At 36.1% G+C, this 23,916-nt stretch overlaps 1 protein-coding gene and 1 non-coding gene across 6 annotated transcripts in view; both read right to left on the reverse strand.

Moving 5' to 3' along the window:
* The window catches only part of DENND4A (DENN domain containing 4A), a 138,119-nt gene that overhangs the window by 31,412 nt on the left and 82,791 nt on the right, over window positions 1-23,916 (reverse strand). For 2 of the 5 annotated variants that reach the window (XM_003267112.4, XM_030814588.1), the window contains 9 exons: window positions 23,169-23,314; window positions 13,842-13,975; window positions 10,308-10,443; window positions 9,748-9,954; window positions 9,205-9,333; window positions 8,496-8,637; window positions 7,986-8,114; window positions 4,401-4,517; window positions 3,503-3,634 (listed from right to left, as the gene is read on the reverse strand). In XM_003267112.4, coding sequence (XP_003267160.2) covers window positions 3,503-3,634; window positions 4,401-4,517; window positions 7,986-8,114; window positions 8,496-8,637; window positions 9,205-9,333; window positions 9,748-9,954; window positions 10,308-10,443; window positions 13,842-13,975; window positions 23,169-23,314 — 1,272 coding nt within the window. Of the gene's footprint in view, window positions 1-3,502; window positions 3,635-4,400; window positions 4,518-7,985; window positions 8,118-8,495; window positions 8,638-9,204; window positions 9,334-9,747; window positions 9,955-10,307; window positions 10,444-13,841; window positions 13,976-23,168; window positions 23,315-23,916 lie in introns of all 5 variants that reach the window. The other 3 variants (XM_030814590.1, XM_030814587.1, XM_030814589.1) reach the window with 2 other exon arrangements.
* LOC115835768 lies at window positions 3,968-4,071 on the reverse strand. Its single transcript, XR_004030788.1, has one exon. It is a non-coding gene; the product is annotated as a small nucleolar RNA U13 (small nucleolar RNA).

The following is a 23,916-nucleotide window of genomic DNA, read 5'->3' on the forward strand; positions in this document are numbered from 1 at the left end:
TCCTTTGCAAAGTCAGTGATATGCTATGACCTGAAGACCAAGCTGGTTATCAGACTTTACCAGAGGTTTGCAAACTATACCAATGAGCCAAATCTAGCCTGAGGCCTGTTTTTGTACAGTCTCAAATGGTTTCTACATTTGCAAAGGGTTGTAAAAATCATGCACCTAGAAGAATAGGTAACAGAGATTCTATGTGCCCTGCAAGGCCTGAAATACTTACTATTTGGCCTTTTACAAAAAAGTTTGCCTGATCCTAAGTTTACACACATGCTGGATGCTGCATGCCTCTAACACAAAGACTGCAAACTAACTTCCTTGGGCTAGGTGGCTCTATGACATAATTCCGGCCAGTGATATTAAGGTATAGTTTTTGAGGGTTTTTGGAAAAATTATTTCCTGACAAAAGAAATCGATATGGCTGGTGTTTCTCTTCCCATTCTTTTTGACTTGATCGAATAGGTGATGTGTGGAGTTACCAGTGGCTATACTGTAATAACGGTTAGGTCAAAAGAACTGATGGCAAAGCCCCTGAGCCAACATTTAGAGCAAGTGCTTACCTCTGAATTTCGTTTGAGAAAAATAAACTGAAACTTCTTTAAGCACTGTTAATCACATATTCTGAGACTTAAAGCTGAAAGTATGCCCAGCTGATATACTAGCCTTTTCTCAGATCTTTGAACACGCAGTGGGATTCCTTTCTACCAAACAGCCTTTTCATACATGCTTCCTTCTGCGTGGAATGCACCCTCTCAATTCCTCCTCTCTGACCCCTACCCTCATTTATTTTCCACTCATATTTGAAATTTAAGCTCAAAAATGATATGCTGAAGGAAGTCTTCCCTGACTAACAACCCCAAACCCAAGACATATCTATTACATGTTCTCATAGCAACTTACTGTCCTTTTTCATAGTATTTAATCTAAGAATACTTTCACATTTACTTGATAAATGTCTTCCCATCCCTTCTACCTGCTTTCTCCATGAAGGCAGGATCTATGTTTATTTTTTGTTTCTTATTATAATATACCCCCAGTAGCACCTGACATATAGTAGAATCTAAAAGAATATTTACTGAATGAATACTGTCTATTAGGCAGTAACTGCAGCCAACAAACCAACCTGGAATATAATACATTATATTATAATATTGAAATATTATATTATGGGTAGCTAAGGATAAAAAGTAAAGGCACACTAAAACCAGGATTAGGCTTACAGAAACATCTCAGAATTAAACTTCTCTGTGGTTGAACACTCAGTAATTCAATATGTATTTATCAAAACATTAAATTCTCAAGATAATCATGAGGGCTGGAGCAGAGGCTCATGCCTGTAATCCCAACACTTTGGAAGGCCAAGGCAGGTGGATTGCCTGAGGTTGAGAATTTGAGACCAGCTTGGCCAACATGGTGAAACCCCGTCTCTACTAAAAATATAAAAATTAGCCAGGCGTGGTGGTGTGCACCTGTAATCCCATCTACTAGGGAGGCTGAGACATAAGAATTGCTTGAACCCAGGAAGCAGAGGTTGCAGTGAGCCAAGATCGTGCCACTGCACTCCAGCCTGGGCACCAGAGTGAGCCTTTGTCTCAAAAAAAAAAATCAAGATAGGGTGATGATTTTATTTCAATATCCAATCAAACATTAAAACATATCTTTATTCTACTCCTATATATGTATATATTTACACACAAACACAAACACACAAGGGTGTTCAATGATATAAATAAAATATTCATATATTGTACTGCAAAACATAAATAAACCCGAAAAATGCTTTAAATCCTAGTATGTACAAGTAAATAATAAGTATTCCTATATATCCCATGTATGGTCTTTGGCAGCAGTAATAAACCCATAGTACTTAATAGATGAGAGTTTTCAAGCCAAAAGCATCAAGGATAAACTAATAACTTTACTTCACACCAAAGAAATCTACTCTATACTTTTATAAAATTCACTTTTTCAGCATATAGGGTAACTGAAAGCCAGATGATTAGCCAGATGCTTATTATTCTGACAAAATGTCAAGATCAAAGGATGGTGTACAATCATATTTACATAAAAAAATTAAACACAGATCTTAGGAGGGCAAGCATGAACAGACAGCAATGAAAGAACAATAAAATAAAGATCAAAGGCAAGTTATTAAGAGTTATAATTAGGAAATTAGTTACAAAGGACTAAATGGTTGTGAAACAACTCTGACATTGAGGAAAAATTTTTTAATGTTTATGTTACAACAATGATCTAACAAAGAAATGCAAAATAAGAGTTATAGGTGATCTAACTTTCTTTTGTTTGTTTGATAGATAGAGTAGGGATCCTCAAACTTTTTCTATCAAGGGCTAAAGAGTAAATATTGTAGTCTTTGCAGGCCATGTGGTCTCTGTCACAGCTACTGAACTCTGCTGTTGCAATGCAAAAACAGCCACAGATAATACGTAAATGAATGAGCATGTCTGTGTTCCCACAACTTTATTTATGAAAACTGATGTTTGAATTTCATAAAATTTTCATGTGTCCCAAAATATTAGTCTCCTTTGATTATTTTCTGACAATTTAAAACTATAAAAACCATCGTAGCTTGGTTAGCTTGCAGGCTAGTATAATAATAGGCTTCAGGGCAAATTTGGTCCTTGGGCCTTAGTTTGCCTTTCCCTGAGCTAGAGGCATATCTAACTGTGTTGCAAAAAAAAACACAAACACCATTGCAGCAAAAAACAGAGATATTTTAGCCTTGACAGCAAATGGTCTTCAATATTTTTTATATTACAACATCATGCAAAAGTAAGCTAATACAAAAAAAATTTATTAGGTAATCACACTATTAACACTAAAAACTCCAAATCTTATGTCTATTTAATCCCCTAAAAATGGTCTGGTAAAAAACTTTGAGGCCAGATATTATTCTACTTCTAATCTGACTTTTCTATTAACTATGGACAATTTATGTGACCTGCCAATCACTGAAGTATGCTTTAGTTTTCTCATCTTTACAATAGTGTTAATATCCCCTTTGATATAAGCATTTCTATATTAATAAATATAAAATAATATATAAGAAGACCTTGAAAATAAAAATTATTGGGTATTGTTACTTAAACTATCTGAAGGACTATCCTTTTGCCTCTGGATAAACAGGAATAATATGAAAACTAATAAGCCATATATTTCATTTGAAACTTAACTAGATGTATGGTACCCTCAGACTCATCACCTCTCCTGATGTCACTTTCCCCTTCCAAAAAGTCCCAACAGTCTAAACTCAAAAGATAGTATACAAGCTGGAGATTTACCCCTATGCCTTGCTATAATACAAGCTTGAACACAGCATGTTATAAAATATAGAACTCAAGTTACTAAGCTATACTATGAAAGGCTGCACAAAATATTTTTTAAAATCACCTTGGAGAATTAAGACTATCAAAAAAATAAGTAATCACTAGTCATACAGATACAATTTATTCTGCACATAACACAAGTGTACTATTCAACTTACCCATGCTTTCTCCTGATATTTTATCAGCACTGTTGTTACTTGTACCAGTGAGGCGAACGATACTGGAAGAATTTTGATAACTGAGCTTAGGAAGGCAATCAGCACTTCCTTTTGCACTCTCACTCTCTGACACTGTAAAGACGAAAATGAAAAGGTTAATAAAATGAAATCTATATACACGTAGGAGGTATCAAGAGAAGTTTTTCAGTTCTACATATTTTTACTTGAAAATAGGTGATAAGAAAATATTGAAGACCTCTATATCTGTTTGTCAACCACAAATAAGTGATTTCACTTATTTGAGGCCTCGAAGTGTAGATCAAACTACTGAGTACTGATCATGCATGAGGTCCATGCACAAATTTTATATTTCCTCACTGATTGTAAAGGAGTGCTTTTGGTGGAGTGGGGAAGGGGGTAAATATAATCACAATCTATTAAACAAACTTTTTTTTTCTTTTTTCAGGTCAGATGGGTGATGTGCTGATGTCGTAACAAGGTTCAAGGGTGGCACATCTCACAAACATGCATGAATACCCAATCATCATGCTCATGAACTACAAAAGGATCACAAGCTTTAAAATATTGTTAAATCTCAAAAAAGAAATAGTTTCAAGAAATGTATATACAGTTCTACTAAATACATGTATTTTGGGAGTTACATAGCATTCATTCTAATGGTATTTGATTTGGGAAGTGTTTTGCCACTGAGGCTATATACTTCATACATAAAGCATTTGGATAAGAGTATGTGGTGGCTGACAGGGCATGTAATGGGAGAAAAGAAAGAGTTATATGGAAAAATGGAAAGTAAAACCAGCACTTTTATAAAATCACCTATATTTTCTATGAATATAAGTTCTCAATTTTATACAATATCAACTTAAACAATACCTACAGGAACTACAATCACTCCCTTTTTTATCTTTTTCTTCTTGAATGTCTTCAGTAGATGTATCCCCTCTTCTAACTTCATCTTTAGATAATGAATTATATCCAAGATCAGACTGGCCACCTGGTAAAAACAAAAATAAACAAAATTCTATTAGAAACTTCTTTAGTGAGTGCAACCGGAATTAGGAGCAACATACTAGTGTTTGGATTTTCTTATAAATTTTTTTCTGGACAACTTCCAATTTAAAGCATTATTTTGTTAGCTACCCTTAAAGCATTATTTTGTTAGCTACCCCTTCCATCATCTCTATTAATATAAGAAAGAGATGATCTCGAAATAATTTACTCTTGGTTCCACACTGTAGTCAAAAGTAACTACGTATATTCACACTACTGTATGAGCTCCAAAAGACACAGACAAATCAGACATTCTTTACACAAGTCCATGACCTTTCTAGTTGAAAGTTTGAGTTTCAACTAAGCAATGGAGAAATCTGCAAAGAATTTATAACAGAACATTCATACATAGGTCACTAGCGCTAAATGTCTAAATGATTTTACAAAAAAATTGGATTTCTTCAAATTTATTGATAGGTAATTAATTTTTTAAAAAATTTAGCCGAATAATCATTGAACTGTATGTGAGTACAAATACATGGGAATGAGATAAAAATCTAGTGTTAAAGATATTGTTAAGAAAAGCAAAAGGGGCTGGGCGCAGTGATTCATGCCTATAATCCCAGCATTTTGGAAGGCTGAGGCAGGCAGATCACTTGAGCCCAGGAGTTTGAGACCAGCCTGGGCAACACAGTGAGAGCTCATCTCTACTAAAAATAAAAAATAAAAAAAATTAGCCAGGCATGGTGGCATGCACCTATAGACACTTCTTGGGAGGCTTCTTGGGAGGCTGAGATGGGAAGATCACTTGAGCTCAGGAGTTCAAGGCTGCAGTGAACTATGATTGCACCCCTGCACTCCAGTCTGGGTGACAGAGTGAGACCCTGTCTCAAAGAAAGGAAAAAGGTCTATTAATATAAAAAAAATTTCTAATACACTGCTTTGCTAAAGAGGCTCTGCATCATTTTTAGAAAATTGTTTTCACCAGATTAGTCTCAAAAGACAAGGTTTTGAATCCTAGTTCTCTATCTTAGGAGACATGTGATTTTCAGTAACAATGTAACCTTTTTGTTTGGATTTGAAGTTCCCAAATTTGTAAAACATAAGGTTGTTATTATTATATGAGACTATATATGAAAAATGTTTATAAACTTGTAAAGCACTCTCTAAAGAAATTATATTATGTATCACTAGATATTCACTTCAATATCTTTGTTATAATTTTTTTTTTAATCAAACTTCAGGTCCATTTCTAAAGAAACTATAAATAGAAAAATCTGAGAATAATCTTGATGAAATTCATGCTTTTATTAGGTTTTGCACTATTTTAAGATAGCCTTTTTTTTTTTTGAGGCAGAGTCTCAACTATGTTGCCCAGGCTGGAGTGCAGTGGCTTGATCTTGGCTCACTGCAACCTCCACCTCTTGGGTTCAAGCAATTCTCGTGCCTACGCCTCCCAAGCAGCTGGGATTACAGGAATGTGCCACCATGCCTAGCTAATTTTTGCATTTTTAGTAGAGATGGTGTTTTGCCATGTTGGCCAGGCTGGTCTTGAACTCCTGGCCTCAAGTGACTTCCCTGCCTTGGCCTCCCAAAATGCTAGAATTACAGGTGTGAGCCACTGCACCAGGCCTAAGATAGCCTTTTTAAAAGCCACAGTTAAAAGATAAGATTTCTTCATTTGTAAGAGATAATGCCAAAGGATAACTATTATAACTGATTAAAATCACACTGCATAATCAAGGAATAAAACCAATCAAGGAAGAATAACTATGAATATTACATTCAACAAAATGAGCTTACATTTATTAAACTTAAAAGTAGGTATAAAGTAAGACAGACCAAAATAATATTGACATTTGCAGAGATAGGAGCCTTCATATTTTATTAGTAATGCTTCAATTTTTAAAGTTTCTGTCCTTTAAGAGTTTGCTCTTATCTGTAGTCAAAAGTCATGTGTAATTTTTGAAATGTAATAATAAAAAGAACAGAATTATGTAAATAATTTATTTTTAAGTATGTCAATTGTAATAATAGTTAAGAAAAGCTGATACACAAACTTACACTTCTATGAAATTAATGCCATCTTTGGCACTATAATTCTAGCACTGAAGTATACAATTCTATATACACATATATAAACATACATATAAAATATACAGTTCTATATACACATAAATACATATACATACATTATGTGTATATGTATTATACACACGTTATACATATACTATACATACATATATAATATTATACATATATTATCTTTTACATATATATATATAAATTTTTTTTTTTTTTTTGAGACAAGTGTCTCGCTCTGTCACCCAAGCTGGAGTGCAGTGGCTTGATCATGGCTCACTGCAGCCTCAACCTCCTGGGTTCAAGCAATTCTCCTACCTCAGCCTCCCTAGTATCTGGGACCACAGGCAAGGGACACCATGCCCAGCTAATTTTTGTATTTTTGTAGAGACAGGGTTTTGTTATGTTGCCCAGACAGTCTCAAACTCCTGGGCTCAAGTGAACCACCCACCTTGGCTTCCCAAGGTGCTGAGATTACAGGCATGAGCTACCACACCCAGCCTTAAAATGCTATATTTTTACATATTTAAAATTTTTTATTACAACTTGTAAAATCACTTAAGACTCAGAAGTCGCAAAAACATTACAGTACAGAGAGTTCCTTGGTACTATTCACCTAGCTTCCCCCAATGATAATACCTTACATAACCACAGTACATTGTCAAAACCAGGAAACTGATGTTGGTACAATACTATTAACTTAGATACAGAGCTATGCTTCTTTTTTTAAAAGACTCTAATATCATTTTCATAATTTCAAAGAATTTATTATAAGAAAATGATAGGGTAAAGAGATCTATGTCTACACAGAGTTAACTGGATTATCATGTACTAAATACTTGAATAAAGTGATTTATAACCTCTCTTAAAACTTTTATTTCTGGCCGGGCGCGGTGGCTCAAGCCTGTAATCTCAGCACTTTGGGAGGCCGAGGCGGGCGGATCACGAGGTCAGGAGATTGAGACCATCCTGGCTAACACGGTGAAACCCCGTCTCTACTAAAAATACAAAAAATTAGCCGGGCGTGTTGGCGGGCGCCTGTAGTCCCAGCTACTCAGGAGGCTGAGGCAGGAGAATGGCGTGAACCCGGGAGGCAGAGCTTGCAGTGAGCCGAGATTGCGCCACTGCACTCCAGCCTGGGGGACAGAGCAAGACTCCGTCTCAAAAAAAAAAACAAAAAAACAAAAACAAAAAAAACTTTTATTTCTATTCAAATAAAGAATGAATAAAATTTCATATAGTTATTAAATCTAATATCAAATAAAATATGTAATATATAAAATTAAAAAGTGACAGTTAAACATATCACTGAAAATGAAAATGTAAAAAAACATAGGCTAGCAAATCTAGTTTTAAAAATGTGCCATATGATACATAAGCATACACAAACCTGTACTAGATCTATCATCAGTAGCATATACTTTGATTAAACCCGTATTAAAAGGTGCCTGCTCCACAGTGTGTGTCCCATGACCACTATCCATGCTGCCATGACTAACAGCATCCAGGTCACTGCCATCTGCTTAAGAACACAATTTGACAGCATTTTACTACTCAGAGAGGTACCAAAAATACACATTAATTTGTTGCTCAAGCTAATAATCCACCAATGTAATACTGAACATGAAAAGTGCCACATACTTAGCAAAATACAACTATAACAAAGAAACCTATTGTGAGTTATTAATGAACACTAAAACACACAAAGGTCGTCAGAAGTTGAAATATTTAAACAGAAGTGAAATCCGGTGGTTTTTAAATGGGAAGAATAATAAAATTTGCTTAATAAAACTAAAAACTAAAACATTCAATATTTTAAAACTATTTAAAATTTCTAAAAATGTAAACTGTAGCTAATCAATTAATTTTGAAGAACAAGTAAAACACATACATCCCTTACCTGAGAGAGCTGTTTGTGATAAGTGTGCATGTTTCTTTAAAGCTCTTTTGAACTGTGTTACTCCTAAAACAACATTTCTTACTTTTGTCCAAAGAAAATAGCCACTACGACTTCTTGAAGGCCAGGTACTTTCCAAAACAGCCTATTCATTCAACAAAATAAAATAATTAGTAAAATAATTTTTATCAGTGAACATATATTGGTTTCAGAATAAAGCTAAAGAATATCAAAGTAGGCCAGGTGTGGTGGCTCACACCTGTAATCCCAGCAATTTGGGAGGCTGAGGCAGGTGGATCACTTGAGCCCAGGAATTCAAGACCAGCCTGGGCAACAAGGTGAAACCCCGCCTCTCCAAAAAATATGAAAATTAGCCAGGCATGGTGGCACATGCCTGTAGTCCCAGTTACTCAGGAGACTCAGGTGGGAAGATCAATTGAGCCTGGGAGGTCAAGGCTACAGTGAACCATGATTGCGCCACTGCACTCTAGCCTGGGTGACAGAGTGAGACCCTGTTTCAAAGTAAGAAAAAATCAAAGTAGATTGTATAACATAAAAGACAACTAAAGTCTTCCTTGATTGACAAAATGTATTTTATATACTCTAAAATAAATGCCAAATAACCCCCTGCATAAATTATTTCTGCCATTAAATTTAACGTTGTATAACGACAAAAGTTAATACTCTTTATCCATTAAACCAAGGTATTTACCTTATTATAATAACCATAAGTAATGGCATTGGGGTCAATACCAGCTTTCTGCATTTCAAAAAGCACTCGAACTGCAAGCACTGGCTGATCATATTGTCCACAGAGTTGCATAAGAATGCGGTAGCATACCTGAAATACAAGTTCAAAATTGTACAGAAACACAGATGTCACCATGTACATAAATCTAGAATAAAATAATGCATTTTAAACAATAATTGTGGCAGGGCGCAGTGGCTCATGCCTGTAATTCCAACATTTTGGGAGGGCAAGGCAAGTGAATCTCTTGAGCCCAGGAGCTTCTGACCAACCTAGACCACATAGTGAGACTCTGTCTCTACAAAAAAATTAAAAAACTAGCCAGGCGTGGTGGCACATGACTGTAGTCACAGCTATCTGGGAGGCTAAAATGAGAGGACTGCATCTCTTGAGCCCAAGAGGTTAAGACTGCAGTGAGCTGTGACTGCATCACTGCACTCCAGCCTGGGTGACAGAGTGAGACCCCGTCTCAAAAAATAATAATAATAACAATAAAATAATTGTTACCTCATCAGGTGGATCCATCTTCTTTGACTGCATTTTTTTAAGCACATCATATGCTGTTTTCAGAGCCCTAACTTTTGAATGACAGACTTTCACGTAAGCTGGGAGACAAATAAACCACAGTCCATAACAGTGGCGCAGTAGACACCTAGACCACATCTGAGGGATGGAGGAGTACCTCTTTGCAATTTTATGGGCTGATTTAATCTCCTGGAAAAAATATAAAGATCTTACTAATAAATTTATGCACTTAGGCATCTTTGAGTGCTAAACAAGTACAAGTCACATGCTTTTATAATGTTTCCATAACAAAATATGTCTGTAATTAATGTGTTTTCAAGTTTCTGTTTGAATCTGTATTAAACAGCATATAAAATAAAGTTCTAGGACAAGAGAACTAGTTAATTTCTTTAAGTCAGATTGCTCCATCTTCAGAGTGCTTTGGGGAACATCATAATCTAGTAATAGTTACATATGAAGTGATAAAGCATATTACAGGAGGATAAATATCCAATTTATTTCTTGTTCTAAAATTTGATTACATGAAGAATGCAATAAAGTACCTGTTTTGTTCTTCTGAACATGGGCGAAGGGCTATTAGGACTACTTGATTTTGAAGGCAATTTGTTCTTCTTTGCTTGTAGAAATCCTTCAGGTCTTTCAAATAAATTGTTCCTAAGAACTGGAAATCCATTATAGCTGTTTAGAAAAGACAAAAAAAAAAAAAAAAAAAAAAAAAACAGTTCTCAAGCACACATAAATGATCATAGTGGTTACAGGTTAATATAATTATGACCAATAACTTCTTCACTTAGAATTTAACTATCTTTCTTTGTCAGGCTGTGATATATACTCAACAAATATTCATGCTAATGTTGCTCTTCTTACTATAATAATTAGAAATGTAATAGCCAAATTCAGACACAAGTTAGTTTTTGAGGAAAAGGGAAAAACATATAAATGAACATGACATCCAACGCCAAGGTAACTTAAGCAAACTTTTAAAAGTTAGTACTCTTGTTAATACATAGCAAACATATTAGATAATATGACAGTTGGTAAAAGGCCCACCAAATTAAGACTCTTTCAAAAAGGGCAATCATTAATGTCATTGCTTTGGATTGACATATTTACTATTGAACTTCCCTTCTTAGAAAGATACAAATAACCACCTTAGGTTTAGCACATTAGCACACCAGGCCTTGCTCTCACATTCTCATGAATTGGTTTGTCAGGTTAGCTAGTGGGTTCAGGGCATCATTTATGAGAAAGAAAATTGAGAAGGTTAAGTAAGAGGAAGAAAAGGTTAGAATAGGTCCTCTATTAGGGGGTAAACCTAATAAGGGTGCTAGACCAAGATGCTCTGGACATTTCAAAGCTAGCAGCTAGGGTGGGTGCAGTTAGTGCATGCCTATAATCCCAGTTACTCAGGAAACTAAGGCAGGAGGACTGCCTGAGCCTAGGAATTCAAGGCTGTAGTGCACTACGGTTCTGCCAGTGAACAGCCACTGCACTCTAGCCTGGACAACATAGCGAAACTTCATTAATAAATAAGTAACTAAGCGAAAGGCAGCAGTTAGGAAAAAGAGATGCTGAAAGAAACCAAAGCAGCCCCCTGAGCAATACACTTAACCTGTTTAAGAATACTATATAATATTTTCTTAAAGGCATATAGTTTTAATTAAGAAGAAACCTAACTATAATAAAAGAGGGTAGACAATATTTTTTACACATTGCAATAGTCAAATTACATAGAATAAGAAAATATTAGTAATGATTCAATGTTGAGTAGGAAACAGCCAAGAAATCCAGGAAAACCATGTCCCTTAAAAAATTCATTGTATGTATATGATGAGATAAGAAGACCATTTTGTGTGTCTTATTTCAAATGCCTCACTATTTTACATAGACAATGTAAGTTTATGAGTAATCTCTTAAGAGGCAGACTCTGTGCTCATTAAGGACATTTATGGTGTTTTCCCAATTATGGTAATGATTGTACCAAAATTATATTGGTAGTCTGAAGAAAAAAATGACAGATTCTAAAAAAACAAAAATGTTTTCAGATAAGTAATTTTCTTTTATTTTTTGATTTATGTCTGTTCCATCGCCCAAGCTGGAGTACAGTAGCTCAATCATGGCTCACTGCAGTCTCAACCTCCCAGGCTCAAGTAATCCTCCCACCTCAGCCTCCTGAGTAGCTGGGACCACAGGTGTGCACCACCATGCCCAGCTATTTTTTTAAAATTATTTGTAGAGATAAGGTCTTGCTATGTTGCATAGGCTGAAATAATGTGGTTTTTTTTTGGAGACAGAGTCTCGTTCTGTCACCCAGGCTGGAGTGCAGTGGCATGATCTTGGCTCACTGCAACCTCCATCTCCCCAGTTCAAGGAATTCTCCTGCCTCAGCCTCCCAAGCAGCTGGGATTACAGGCGCCTGCAACCATGCCTAGCTAATTTTTGTATTTTTAGCAGAGACAGGGTTTTCACCACGTTGGCCTGGCTGGTCTCGAATTCCTGACCTCAAGTGATCCGCCCACCTCAGCCTCCCAAAGTGCTGGGATTACAGGCATGAGCCACCGCGTCTGGCCAAATTTTCTTAGAGTTAAAGGACTAAATCTAAAAGTAAAATTTAAATTAAAAAGTTTAAACCAAACCACAGAAACACAAAACTCGAGTGACACATACCAGAAGACAAAAAAGCATAAAGTACAAAAGAGATTAAAAAATGAGAACTTGTTTAGAAAGACAAAGAGAGGAAGAGAGAAATTAAGACAAATATTTTAAATATCTTTGACAGAAGACATTTAAAAAGTGATACGAGGCCAGGCGCGGTGGCTCACGCCTGTAATCCCAGCACTTTGGGAGGCTGAGGCGGGCAGATCACGAGGTCAGTAGATCAAGAGCATCCTGGCTAACACGGTGAAACCCCGTCTCTACTAAAAACACAAAAAATTAGCCAGGAGAGGTGGCGGGCACCTGTAGTCCCAGCTACGCGGGAGGCTGAGGCAGGAGAATGGCGTGAACCCCGGGGGGCGGAGCTTGCAGTGAGCCGAGATTGCGCCACTGCATTCCAGCCTGGGTGACAGAGCGAGACTCCATCTCAAAAAAAAAAAAAAAAAAAAAAAAGTGATACGAACATCATCATCACTGGCTGAAAAGAGTAGAAATCAAGTGGCCTCTGATTAATCAACATTCATAAACATCTATCACACCACTTTTTCATCTGTAAAAGGAAGAATTTAATCCAAGTCATAAACAAAGATGTCTTGAAAAATCCTTTTTCAATGAAAATAACAAACTATGATTCAATGGGTGATAGATGTGAAATGGTGTTAGAATCTTTAAACAAAGTAAGAATTATTGGAGAATTAAGAAATCTTTTAAACTCTAAAAGAAACTACAATTTTAAGTAAAAATAAGTGTATATTGGGAACTAAATAATGCATTCACCTCTATCATAGCCCTTATTTTACTGTGCTTAGGACTTTTCTCTCTTCTTCACTAGACTTGAAGGCAGGGACAATACATCATTCAAGTCTATATACTTAGCACAGTGTCTAACCAAATTCCCTAAATTAACAATGATCAATTCCAATAATTCTGAATTTCCATGACTTAAAACTCATGAAAAAAATTAGTAAATTAAAAAATTATATCATACAAATCAAAGCCACAAAGATCAGCTCTAAATTAGATTTAATCTTTTTGTAAACCAAGGCTATATTAATCAATCTGTGTATGAGATGAAAAGAGGAATTGAAAGTGAGGAAACCAGCTTTAATGAAAAAAAATCAAAATTCTAGTGCTGCATTTGATGTGGGGAGTCTAACTGAATGTAATCAACATTTACAAGGAGAGATACTTATGCAGACATCATTAGAGAGCTTCCCAAGTCTATATTATGCAAAATTATATATGTTTTCTTTTTATACCTCAAAGCTTAATAATGGATGTGGGATAAGCTTGCTTACCACCTAAAAATTAGGGATCTGTAAAGTTTGGATTTTTGAAAATACCACAGTCCTTAGAAAGCTACGTCACAGATGATGGATTGCTTCTCTCTTTCAATCTCAAACATTCTGCCTCTTGAATACCTGTACTGTAAAGGGGGTTCTTCACCATTGGGTAGGTGGGGGATCTCAGGTGGTGTTACAAAAACAGTATGTTCACTTTTGAAAGATTCATCCAGTTCTATAAGTCGTACTTCACCGCTCTTGTCCATATCCACCTAAAGGAGTTTTAAAAACATATATTAAAAAAGCCACATTGGTTAGCCAAGTGTTCATATAAAGGGAAGTGGTTAAATAAACCATCTGCACAATGGATACTAAACAGTTATTAAAAAAGAAGAGTGAGCAAGTTCTCTACGAGTGCCAAAATAATTAAGTGAAAATAGCAAAGTGCAAACTGTAAATCGTATATTACCTTTTGAATAAGAAAAGGTGAAAATACACACACACACACACACACACACACACACATATTTATTTTTTTTGAGACAGTCTTGCTCTATCGCCAGGATGGAGTGCAGTGGCACAATCTCAGCTCACTGCAACCTCTGCCTCCCGGTTCAAGTGATTCTCCTGCCTCAGCCTCCTGAGTAGCTGGGACTACAGGCGTGTGCCACCACGCCCAGCTAATTTTTGTATTTTTAGTAGAGACAGGGTTTCACCATGTTGGCCAGGACGGTCTCGATCTCTTGATCTTGTGATCTGCCCACCTTGGCCTCCCAAGTTACTCCATCCTAACCAGAAGGGCAAATCACATGCCTGGGATTACAGGCGTGAGCCACAGCGCCTGGCCTTTCATTTTTGCTTATATTTACATAAAGAAATACTAGAAGGATACTAAGAAAAGTACCTATATGAGGAAGAGGAAAGGAATAGGGTAGACAAGGATGGAATAGGACCCAGATGAATACATACCTTTTTATATTTGAATATACCTTTTTATATGCAAATGTTTTGCATTTGAATAAGACTGTAATCAAGAAATAATATTTTTTAAATCCACATACATGTGTGTCTGTGTGACAAGAATAGTGAATTCTATATATTTTTAAAATTTATACTAAATATAACAAATTTCCCTAAGCTCTTTCAGCATATGTAGAAGTACATTTGAGTTAAACTCTAGTCACATCAATATCGAAAGCACTTTAGTAGTACTATTTCGACTAGGTACTCAATGGCAAGGTAATATCCAGAAAAAATGAAAACTTCATAGAACCTAAACTGCCCCACAAGAGCTCATAAAGAGAATAATATTGATATTAATAAAAAAGGATGTTATACATATGACAAAATACATTTCACAGAACTTTATTAGGTTAGAAATATCATATACCATGTGGATTAAGTGGAAGAGCAAGAATTAAGTAGTTAAACCTTTAAGATAAGGACTTAGGGCAGAGTATACCAAAAAAGAACAGAGATGAGTTTTAAAAATTTTCTAACATTTAAAGGAACCAATACATTCAAAAATCTTCTTATATAAATTATTGATCACAATTTCACAGCGTTATATGCTATACTCTCTTGGATTAAATAATGTTTTTAATGGTATATCCATACAGTGAACTAGACAAAAATTAGGACATGATTCAGAATTATAATAATGAGAAAAACACTCACAAAATAACAGTAAATGAGAAAAGAATCAGACTACTAAATCGTATATATATTATGATTTTTTTTTTTTTTTTGAGACAGAGTCTTGCTCTGTCCCCTAGGCTGGAGTGCAGTGGTGCAATTTTGGCTCACCAGAACCACCACCTCCCAGGTTCAAGCAATTCTCATGCCAAAGCCTCCCAAGTAGCTGGGAGTACAGGTGTGTGCCACCACACCCAGCTAATTTTTATATTTTTAGTAGTGACAGGGTTTTACCATGTTGGCCAGGCTGGTCAGGAACTCCTGACCTTAGGTGATCCGCCTGCCTTGGCCTCCCAAAGTGCTGGGATTACAGGCATAAGCCACAGCACCCAGCCTATATATTATGATTCTTAATGTTTTTTTTTTGAGACAGGGTCTTGCTCTGTTGCCCAGGCTAAAATGCCATGGTGTGATCACAGCTCGCTGCAACCTCAAACTCCTAGGCTCAAATGATCCTCCTGCCTTAGTCTCTCAAGTAGCTGGGACTACAGGCACGTGCCACCACACCCAGCTACTTTTTCTTTCTTTTTTTTTTTGGTAGAGATGGGGTCTCACTATGTTGCCCAGACTGGTCTGGAACTCCTGGCCTCAAAGCGATCCTTCGGCCTCAGCCTCCCAAAAATGTTGAGATTACAGGAATGAGCCACCGTGCTCAGCAAATGTTTATTTATTTAATAGTTCTCACTCTTTTTTTAGCAGCTTCTCCATCTCCATACTGGTGCCTACTTTCCATTCTCCAGCCATATTGTTCTCATAAAAAAGTGTGGGGTCCAGGACAACTGCTCTAGTTTTCAGTAAAGTCTATACAAATATTAAAATTTTGCACTGTAGACTCAATAGCTTGCTAAAAGATACTTCCTTTTACTTATATACCAATAAAATCTCATTTTAACATTATAAAAATAGCCATGCAATAAATCCTACATTTATCAGTTGGACATCTCTGTCTTTTGGAAAGCATGGTGACATCTGTCTCTATCGAGAGAAAAAGAAATCCAACACCCACAGCAGGATAAAATTAAAATAATTTTCATATTCTCTTCATATTTTCCTACAAGACATTAATATGCTCAGAAAACACTGGAAAGGGATTCTTGGGAAACCAAGAAAAAATCTTACCAGACTATTTGTTACACAAAACTGCCTTTAGTTAAGCACCATCCCACAGGAACAGATTGTAAGGATTTAAAATATAATCATATGAAGAACAAGAACACATGGTTCTTAAATTAGTCATAAATGAAACTCACATAATTCTCATATATTGTTTTTCTTATTTCTATTCAGTATTACCCGCTCCAGCTTTTTAAAGTCTGTCAAGTGTTTTGTTTGGATATGCTAAGATCAAAAGAGGTAATATACCATGTGAGAATAAGTGAATAATAGTACCATATGTCTAATTTTTGTTCAATAGTAGTCATGAACCATATGAGACAGTTAATGTATATTTGATGTTATTTATTTTCTATAGCTAAACGCCAGAGGTAAGAGGATTTGTTCACTTAAAAACTTAAGCTCAAAGTTACTCAACTAAGGAATAACCCTCACAAAAATTATTCTTTTAAAGTGTTACTGATATTCAGAAAACATATGCAGATGAATAGTAAGCACTGATTTTCTGTGAGTCACTTACTGTGGTATCAAAACATGAAAGGTAGTAACAGCATTGTATAATTATTTACATTTCAGAGAGTTCTGGCTAATAACACCAGGGATACAATTAACTTCTGCTCTAACTACATATGAACTTTATTAAGATATATTTTGAGCCGGGCAAGGTGGCTCATGCCTGTAATCCCAGCACTTTGGGAGGCTGAGATGGGCGGATCACCTGAGGTTGGGAGTTTGAGACCAACCTGACAAACATGGAGAAACTAAAAATACAAAATTAGCCAGATGTGGTGGCACATGCCTGTAATCCCAGCTACTTGGGAAGCTAAGGCAGGAGAATTGCTTGAACCCAGGAGACGGAGGTTGCAGTAAGCCAAGATCGTGCCATTGCACTCCAGCCTGGGCAACAAAAACAAAAACTCCATCTCAAAAAAAAATATATATATATGTATATAATCTCGTGACACTTTATTTTCTCTAATAAGTCTCTTGAATTATAATAAAGCAAATACAAGTAATTATGTTTTAACGCATTTTCAGTTTTGATTTCCTGAGTAGTCATTAAAATCTTTAAGTATAATGTTAATTCATATATATAAGTGATCTTTTGTTGGATCTAGACTTTGAATAGATAAATAACATTTTAGGAAAATAGTCTACCTAGAAATAATGATTATACATTTAATAGAATTTTCTTTTTTGAGACTTCTCAGAATTCATAATCTTTAAGCAATGATTCCAGTCACCTTCTGCATGGACTATCATCACATAAACAACAGGTGGCCTACAGAAAATCCTAGACAACCTAATGTATTAACTATGAGTACTAAGATATGCTCCTTAGGACATAATACCCTAGTTAGCAAAATTACAAATCTTGTATATCTTAGATATTAATATTTCTTTAAATCATGTGACTTAACTAGGAATCCTGAGTTCTTAGCTAAAACAGAAACTTGTGAATGGGATACATAAAACAGGCCAAAAATAAAAGGGAACAATATAAGACTTCTCTCTTCTCACTGTTACTTGGATTCTGACAACCAATTCAGTGTTCTCATGTGGATTAATAAATTTATTGGCTAAAGCATGCTATTGGCAAAACCTTGGTTACCAATTTGGTCCCTTATGATTCAGTAAGGTTCGCACAAGGAACAACAGTTACACAAACGTATGCCACTGTTCGTAAGGGAAGCTCAGTGAGAACATATATACAACCAATGGAAGCTCAGCACCTGTGAGAAAATCATTCAAAGTTGGTAATGCCAGACAGAAACATCATCTTTACATATAAAAAAACCCCCACAATTGTTCTTATAAAAAAGAATGTAGAGGAATTATTTTTTAAAGCACACCTTTCTATTTATTGCCAATATTTAATTTTATAAGCACTGATATGGTTTGGATATTTGTCTATTCCAAATCTTATGTTGAAATGTAATCCCCAATGTTGGAGGTGGGGCCTGGTGGGAGGTGTTTGGGTCATGGGACAAATCCCTCATAGCTTGATTCTGTCTTTGTGGTAGTGAGTGAGTTCTCTCGAGATCTGTTTTTATTTAAGTATATGGCACTTTCTACCACTCTCTCTTGTTCCAGCTCTGGCCATGTGACATGTTGGCTCCCCAGTGGCTCCCCGTGGCTTTCTGCCATAACTGTAGGTTTCCTGAGGCCTCACCAGAAGCAGATGCCGGCACCTCGCTTTCTATAAAGCCAGTAGAACTAGGAGCAAATTAAACTTCTTTTTTTTATAAGTTCTCCAGACGCAGGTATTTCTTTATGGCAACACAAGAATGGCCTAACAGGGGTGCCAAATAAGGCAAACATAAAACTTTGATTAAAATATTGAAAAACAAGTTCTTGGTATAATACTCAAATAAAGACAACACTGTTAAGGAGCTATGACATTATCTCTTCAAAATAAATGGGTTTTCACCACGAGCAGTGGCCACTCCTATAAACCCAGCACTTCGGAAGACTACTACAAGAGGATCACTTAAATCCAGGAGTTCAAGACCAATCTGGGCAACACAGGGAAACCCTGTCTCAACAAAAAATTAGCCAGGCATGATGGCATACGCCTGTGGTCCCAGCTACTCAGGAGAGGTGGGAAATCACTTGGGCCCAAGAGGTCGAGTCTACAGTAAGCTGAGATCGTGCCACAGCACTCCAGCCTGGGTGACAGAGAGAGGCCCTGTCTCAAAAATAAAAAATAATAAAGAAAAAAAAAACAGGTTTTCAAAGCTTTATAGACCAGAACTCAACATACAAAATGCAGGGTTCCACAAGTCTGTTTGTAAGTAGGTTACTCAAAATGTAGAAAATAAATCTTCCCCAAAAACAATGTACTTTCTGGGGTGATGAAAATATTTGGAAGTCATGGTTACATGGAAATATATATTTGTCAAAACTCATTAAACTTTGTACATCAATGGTGTATCTACTGTTTGTATATCTCAATAAATCTGATTTTTAAAAATGTCTTAAAAAGTGGTTAGCATATCATTCCACACATATAAAATTAATACTTCGTTGTTGTTGGTTTTTGTTTAGAGACGGGGTCTCACTATGTTGCCCAGGCTAGACTCCAACTCCTGGGCTCCCCGCTCAGACTCTTGAGTAGCTGGTAGTAATTGCTCTTGGGATTAAAGGTGCACAGCACCATGCCCGACTTTTAAAAATTTAACACATATTTATAGCAAAACACTGCTACCATTTGAAGTATGGCTAATCACCATTTATAACAGTGTTTCTATGGGAAAATGAATTGAGAATTTTAAGCAGGTAATGGCATGTATCCATCTTTTCCCTATTCCAAAGCATTTTCAAGAAAGAACAAGGAATGATATTTCTGGATACTTTCATTTGTTAATTCCCTAACAGCACCAGAAATAGTATTTCTCTGTATCAATCATCCCTCAAGTGTTCTAAATTGAAGGAAAAGGTAGATGTCTACAAGGCTCTGAATGTGTTCCTGCTGTTCGTACGTACAAATCATTCAAAAATTGAACATTTCTGTTATGAAATGATAAATCAAATGAACCATTAATCTATAAACGTGAATAAAACCCAGTTAAAGGCAAAAATAGTCATAATATTTTCTACTTTTTAGTTTATACAACACTACTCTGAACACTGAGATAGGCAGCTATAATTATTCCTCCTCAACACATTTTAAAAACATACATAAGAAAACAACATATAAAGACTAAATGACTAAAGTCACAAGTATAATAGTCAAGATTAAAGTACTTCTGATTCCCAATGTAGTATGTTTTTCCTATTATACTATTTTCCTATTCATAGTGAGAATCACTTCTCATTTTTATAAGACACATTTGGTACTTATTTAACAATCAGTAAGGCCAATTTCATGTTAAACTAAGAACTGAACCAATTTCTGAATATCAAGGGATGAGTTGTATTTTGGCTGTTGTGTTAAAAAAAACCCCACTGATTTTCTTTCACAGTCACATAAATTTGAAAGTGATGGACTTTTAAAAATAATTTTAACATTACAAATTGTTGTGATCATATATAATAAAGCTTTTATTTCTTCCTTTTTTCTATTATCATGGCCATAAGATCATGGATACTATATACCTATTCAAATACAAATTTACAGGAAAGTTTAAGTATAGTATAAGTAACTTCTTCCCTTAATCTTTGAGAGTAAGCTGCTGAGCTGATGACCCATCATCACCCCTGAATACTTTTATGCTTCCTACAAAGACATTCTCCTACAGAAATACAATCAACTGGGAATTAACATTGATACATTATTACAGGAAATCAACACACTAATACATTACTACTATGTAATCCTCAAACCACATTCAAGTTTTGTCGATTAACCTAATAATGTTATGCCAAAAGGATCTAGTTCTTAACTAAGCACTGCATTTGGTTGTCAAGTCTTCTTACTTCACTTTAGACAAGTTTCTTCTCCATTTTTACTTTATTTTCTTAACCTTAATATTTTGTAGATTACAGAATAGGTATTTTGTAGAATATCATTTAATATGTGTTTGGTATTTCCTTGAGATTATACAGATCACACATTTTTGCAGGAATATTACAGAATTGATGTTGCATTCTCATTGTAACCTATTACACAATGTTGACTTGTCCCGTTATAGATGATGTTCATTTTGATAACTTGATTAAAATGGTATTTGCCAGGCTTTTCCACGATAAAGTTACTCTTTTCTCTTTTGTCATTAATATGCATTTTGTGGGGAGGTCCTTAATAACTATGTAAGATCCTGCTTCTCATCAGATGACCTTCAGTTGATTGATATCTGTGTACACTCATGGCTTCTTACTCAATGGGCTAATCTGTTACTAACATTTGATGCTCAAATTGTCCTAGATTTGCCTGTGGAAATCCCTTCAAATTGACTTCTGTGTGTGTATTTTGTTGTAACACGTCTCCATCATTCTTAGAGCAATTCTTGGTTTTCTAGCACAAGATATTTCAGGTCTTATTGCCTAATAATGTCCTTGCCCTAAACCTGGGGCTGGCCATTTCTCTGAGTCCTGATTCTTTTAGTGGAGAATGGTATTTAGAAGTCAAAATCTATACATTAGGTGTGCTCATTGCTTTTGGGGTGTGGCTGCTTCCAGGTCCTCTCAATGTACAGAGGTAGGGAATATATGTGTATATACACACAGACACACGTACTTACATCTACATTTATTTCTGTATCTATCATTGAAAACCAATGATACTACACCAAATCTCCAATTCTATTCCAACACTACGGGGTTCAACTTAGTTTTCTTCACCTCTGTATTTGTAAATCTCTTCTCTCAATAAGAAACTTTATTATCTTTGGCCAGGTGTGGTGGCTCACGCCTGTAATCCCAGCACTTTGGGAGGCAGAGGCAGGCGGATCATGAGGTCAGGAGATCGAGACCATCCTGGCTAACACGGTGAAACCCCGTCTCTACTAAAAAAATACAAAAAAATAGCCAGGCGTGGTGGTGGACGCCTGTAGTCCCAGCTACTTGGGAGGCTGAGGCAGGAGAATGGTGTGAACCCAGGAGGCGGGGCTTGCAGTGAGCCGGGATCGCACCACTGCACTCCAGCCTGGGTGATAGAGCGAGACTCCATCTCAAAAAAAAAAAAAAAAAAAGAAACTTTATTATCTTTAATATACTTATTTGATCAATCTCCCCCATATGTAACATTCTCCCATCTGCACCACCACCCCTCTCCCACACAGATGACTTCTTCACCTTAATGTGGTTTTGACAACCCCCTCCAGATCAAATCCTGCCCCACCATGCTGGCACCTCTCTCAGCTAGATGAAACTCAGACATGTCATTTGCTTCCCTTGCTATCCCCATGAGGATACTCTCCTCACCCTGCTCAGACTCTGACACTGCATGTTGTCCTCACCTCTGTATGAGTGCTCTTCTCATCCTGTTTAGGTTCTGACACCCTGTAGCAGTCTACCCCTGAACATGGACACCCTCTTTAAACTGCCTGTCCTCTGATTCTCCATGTTAGACCATGCCTCTGCAGGAATACTCTCCTTACCTGGCTTGGGCTCTGACATTCCAGCTAGGCTGTTCCTCTCTCTCCACCCTATTTAGGTTTTGAAACCCCTCTCTGGACTACCATCCTACTACCTCCTCTCTCTCCAGCATGAATACCTGCCTTGCTCTGTCCTACCTAACGATATTAGGACTGAAGGGAAAGGTTTCATACATAAATTTAAAATTACAGAACTAATTAAGCTACGAACTCATTCGCAATTGTAGAAATATTCAGGTGAAACATTTATTATACTTTTACACCTACTTTCAGCATGTGATAACCCATATCAGACAAAAAGGAGAGGTGAAAATTACAGACGTTCAAGTTGGAGGTGCACAGGCTGGCAAAAAATTCCCGGTTTTGTAAGTGGACAGGGAGGGTTAGGGACCTGATTGCTAAAATAAAACTTATGATTTAGTAAAATTCTACAAGGTAATTGTAAGAGGTGCATTCTATAATTTCTAGCAGGCTACCAAAACTTTCATTATAAGTGGTCAATGATGAAAATGAAATTAATTTCAATTTCATTAAAAGCTATAAATAGAAACTGTAACTCATAACATTTATAACAGTCACACAAAATAAGTTAGGGCACTGTAGATGTACCGTTACTTACTTTATCTACACAATCATCAAAAAATGCCAGGCTTGCATCTTTGTCACTAACAAAAGAACATTCTTCAATGAAGCGAATAAACATTTGTGTTTTGGTCATCATGTTATAGAATTTTTGATGTGACCGGTCCCGGCTTCTTAAGAAAGCTGTTCAACATAAATATATAATGTCAGAATATATGATATCATTCATAGATTCACAGAATATTTGCACTAGAAAGAATCTGAACAACCATGTCATCTATACCTCCCACACCACCACCATTTCGCACGTGCCCTGAGAGGGAAAATGACCTGACAAAGAAATAGGAGAATAGTAATAAAGGAACATAAACCCAGATCTCTCAAATCTTCATCCAGAACTGTCTCCACTGTTCTCTCACCATCTTGAAGATTATAAACTAGCATATTTGAAAATTGCTCTCCTTTCCCCAAAAGCTTTGCATATTATGTACACATACTTGCTCTCACACTCTCTCCATATAAATATATATATCATATATATAAAAATGGCTTTCTCAAAGCAGCAGTAACATTCCCTCGTATTCATTCATGTTTGTGTCTTACTTATTGAAAACAGAGAAAAGGTTTATTTCCTGATTCACCTTACTAATTATGCTCAGTTACACTGCACTTGGGCCTTCTTTCAGGCCCAGGAATTCAAGCTCTTTCCAGTCTCAGGGACTGTGTAAACCGTTCTCTCTGCCTAAAACACTCTCCTACTTTACCTTTGTCTGGCTAATTTCTAC

The sequence above is a fragment of the Nomascus leucogenys genome, chromosome 6 (assembly GCF_006542625.1).
Source record: "Nomascus leucogenys isolate Asia chromosome 6, Asia_NLE_v1, whole genome shotgun sequence".
Classification (NCBI taxonomy): Eukaryota; Metazoa; Chordata; class Mammalia; order Primates; family Hylobatidae; genus Nomascus; species Nomascus leucogenys.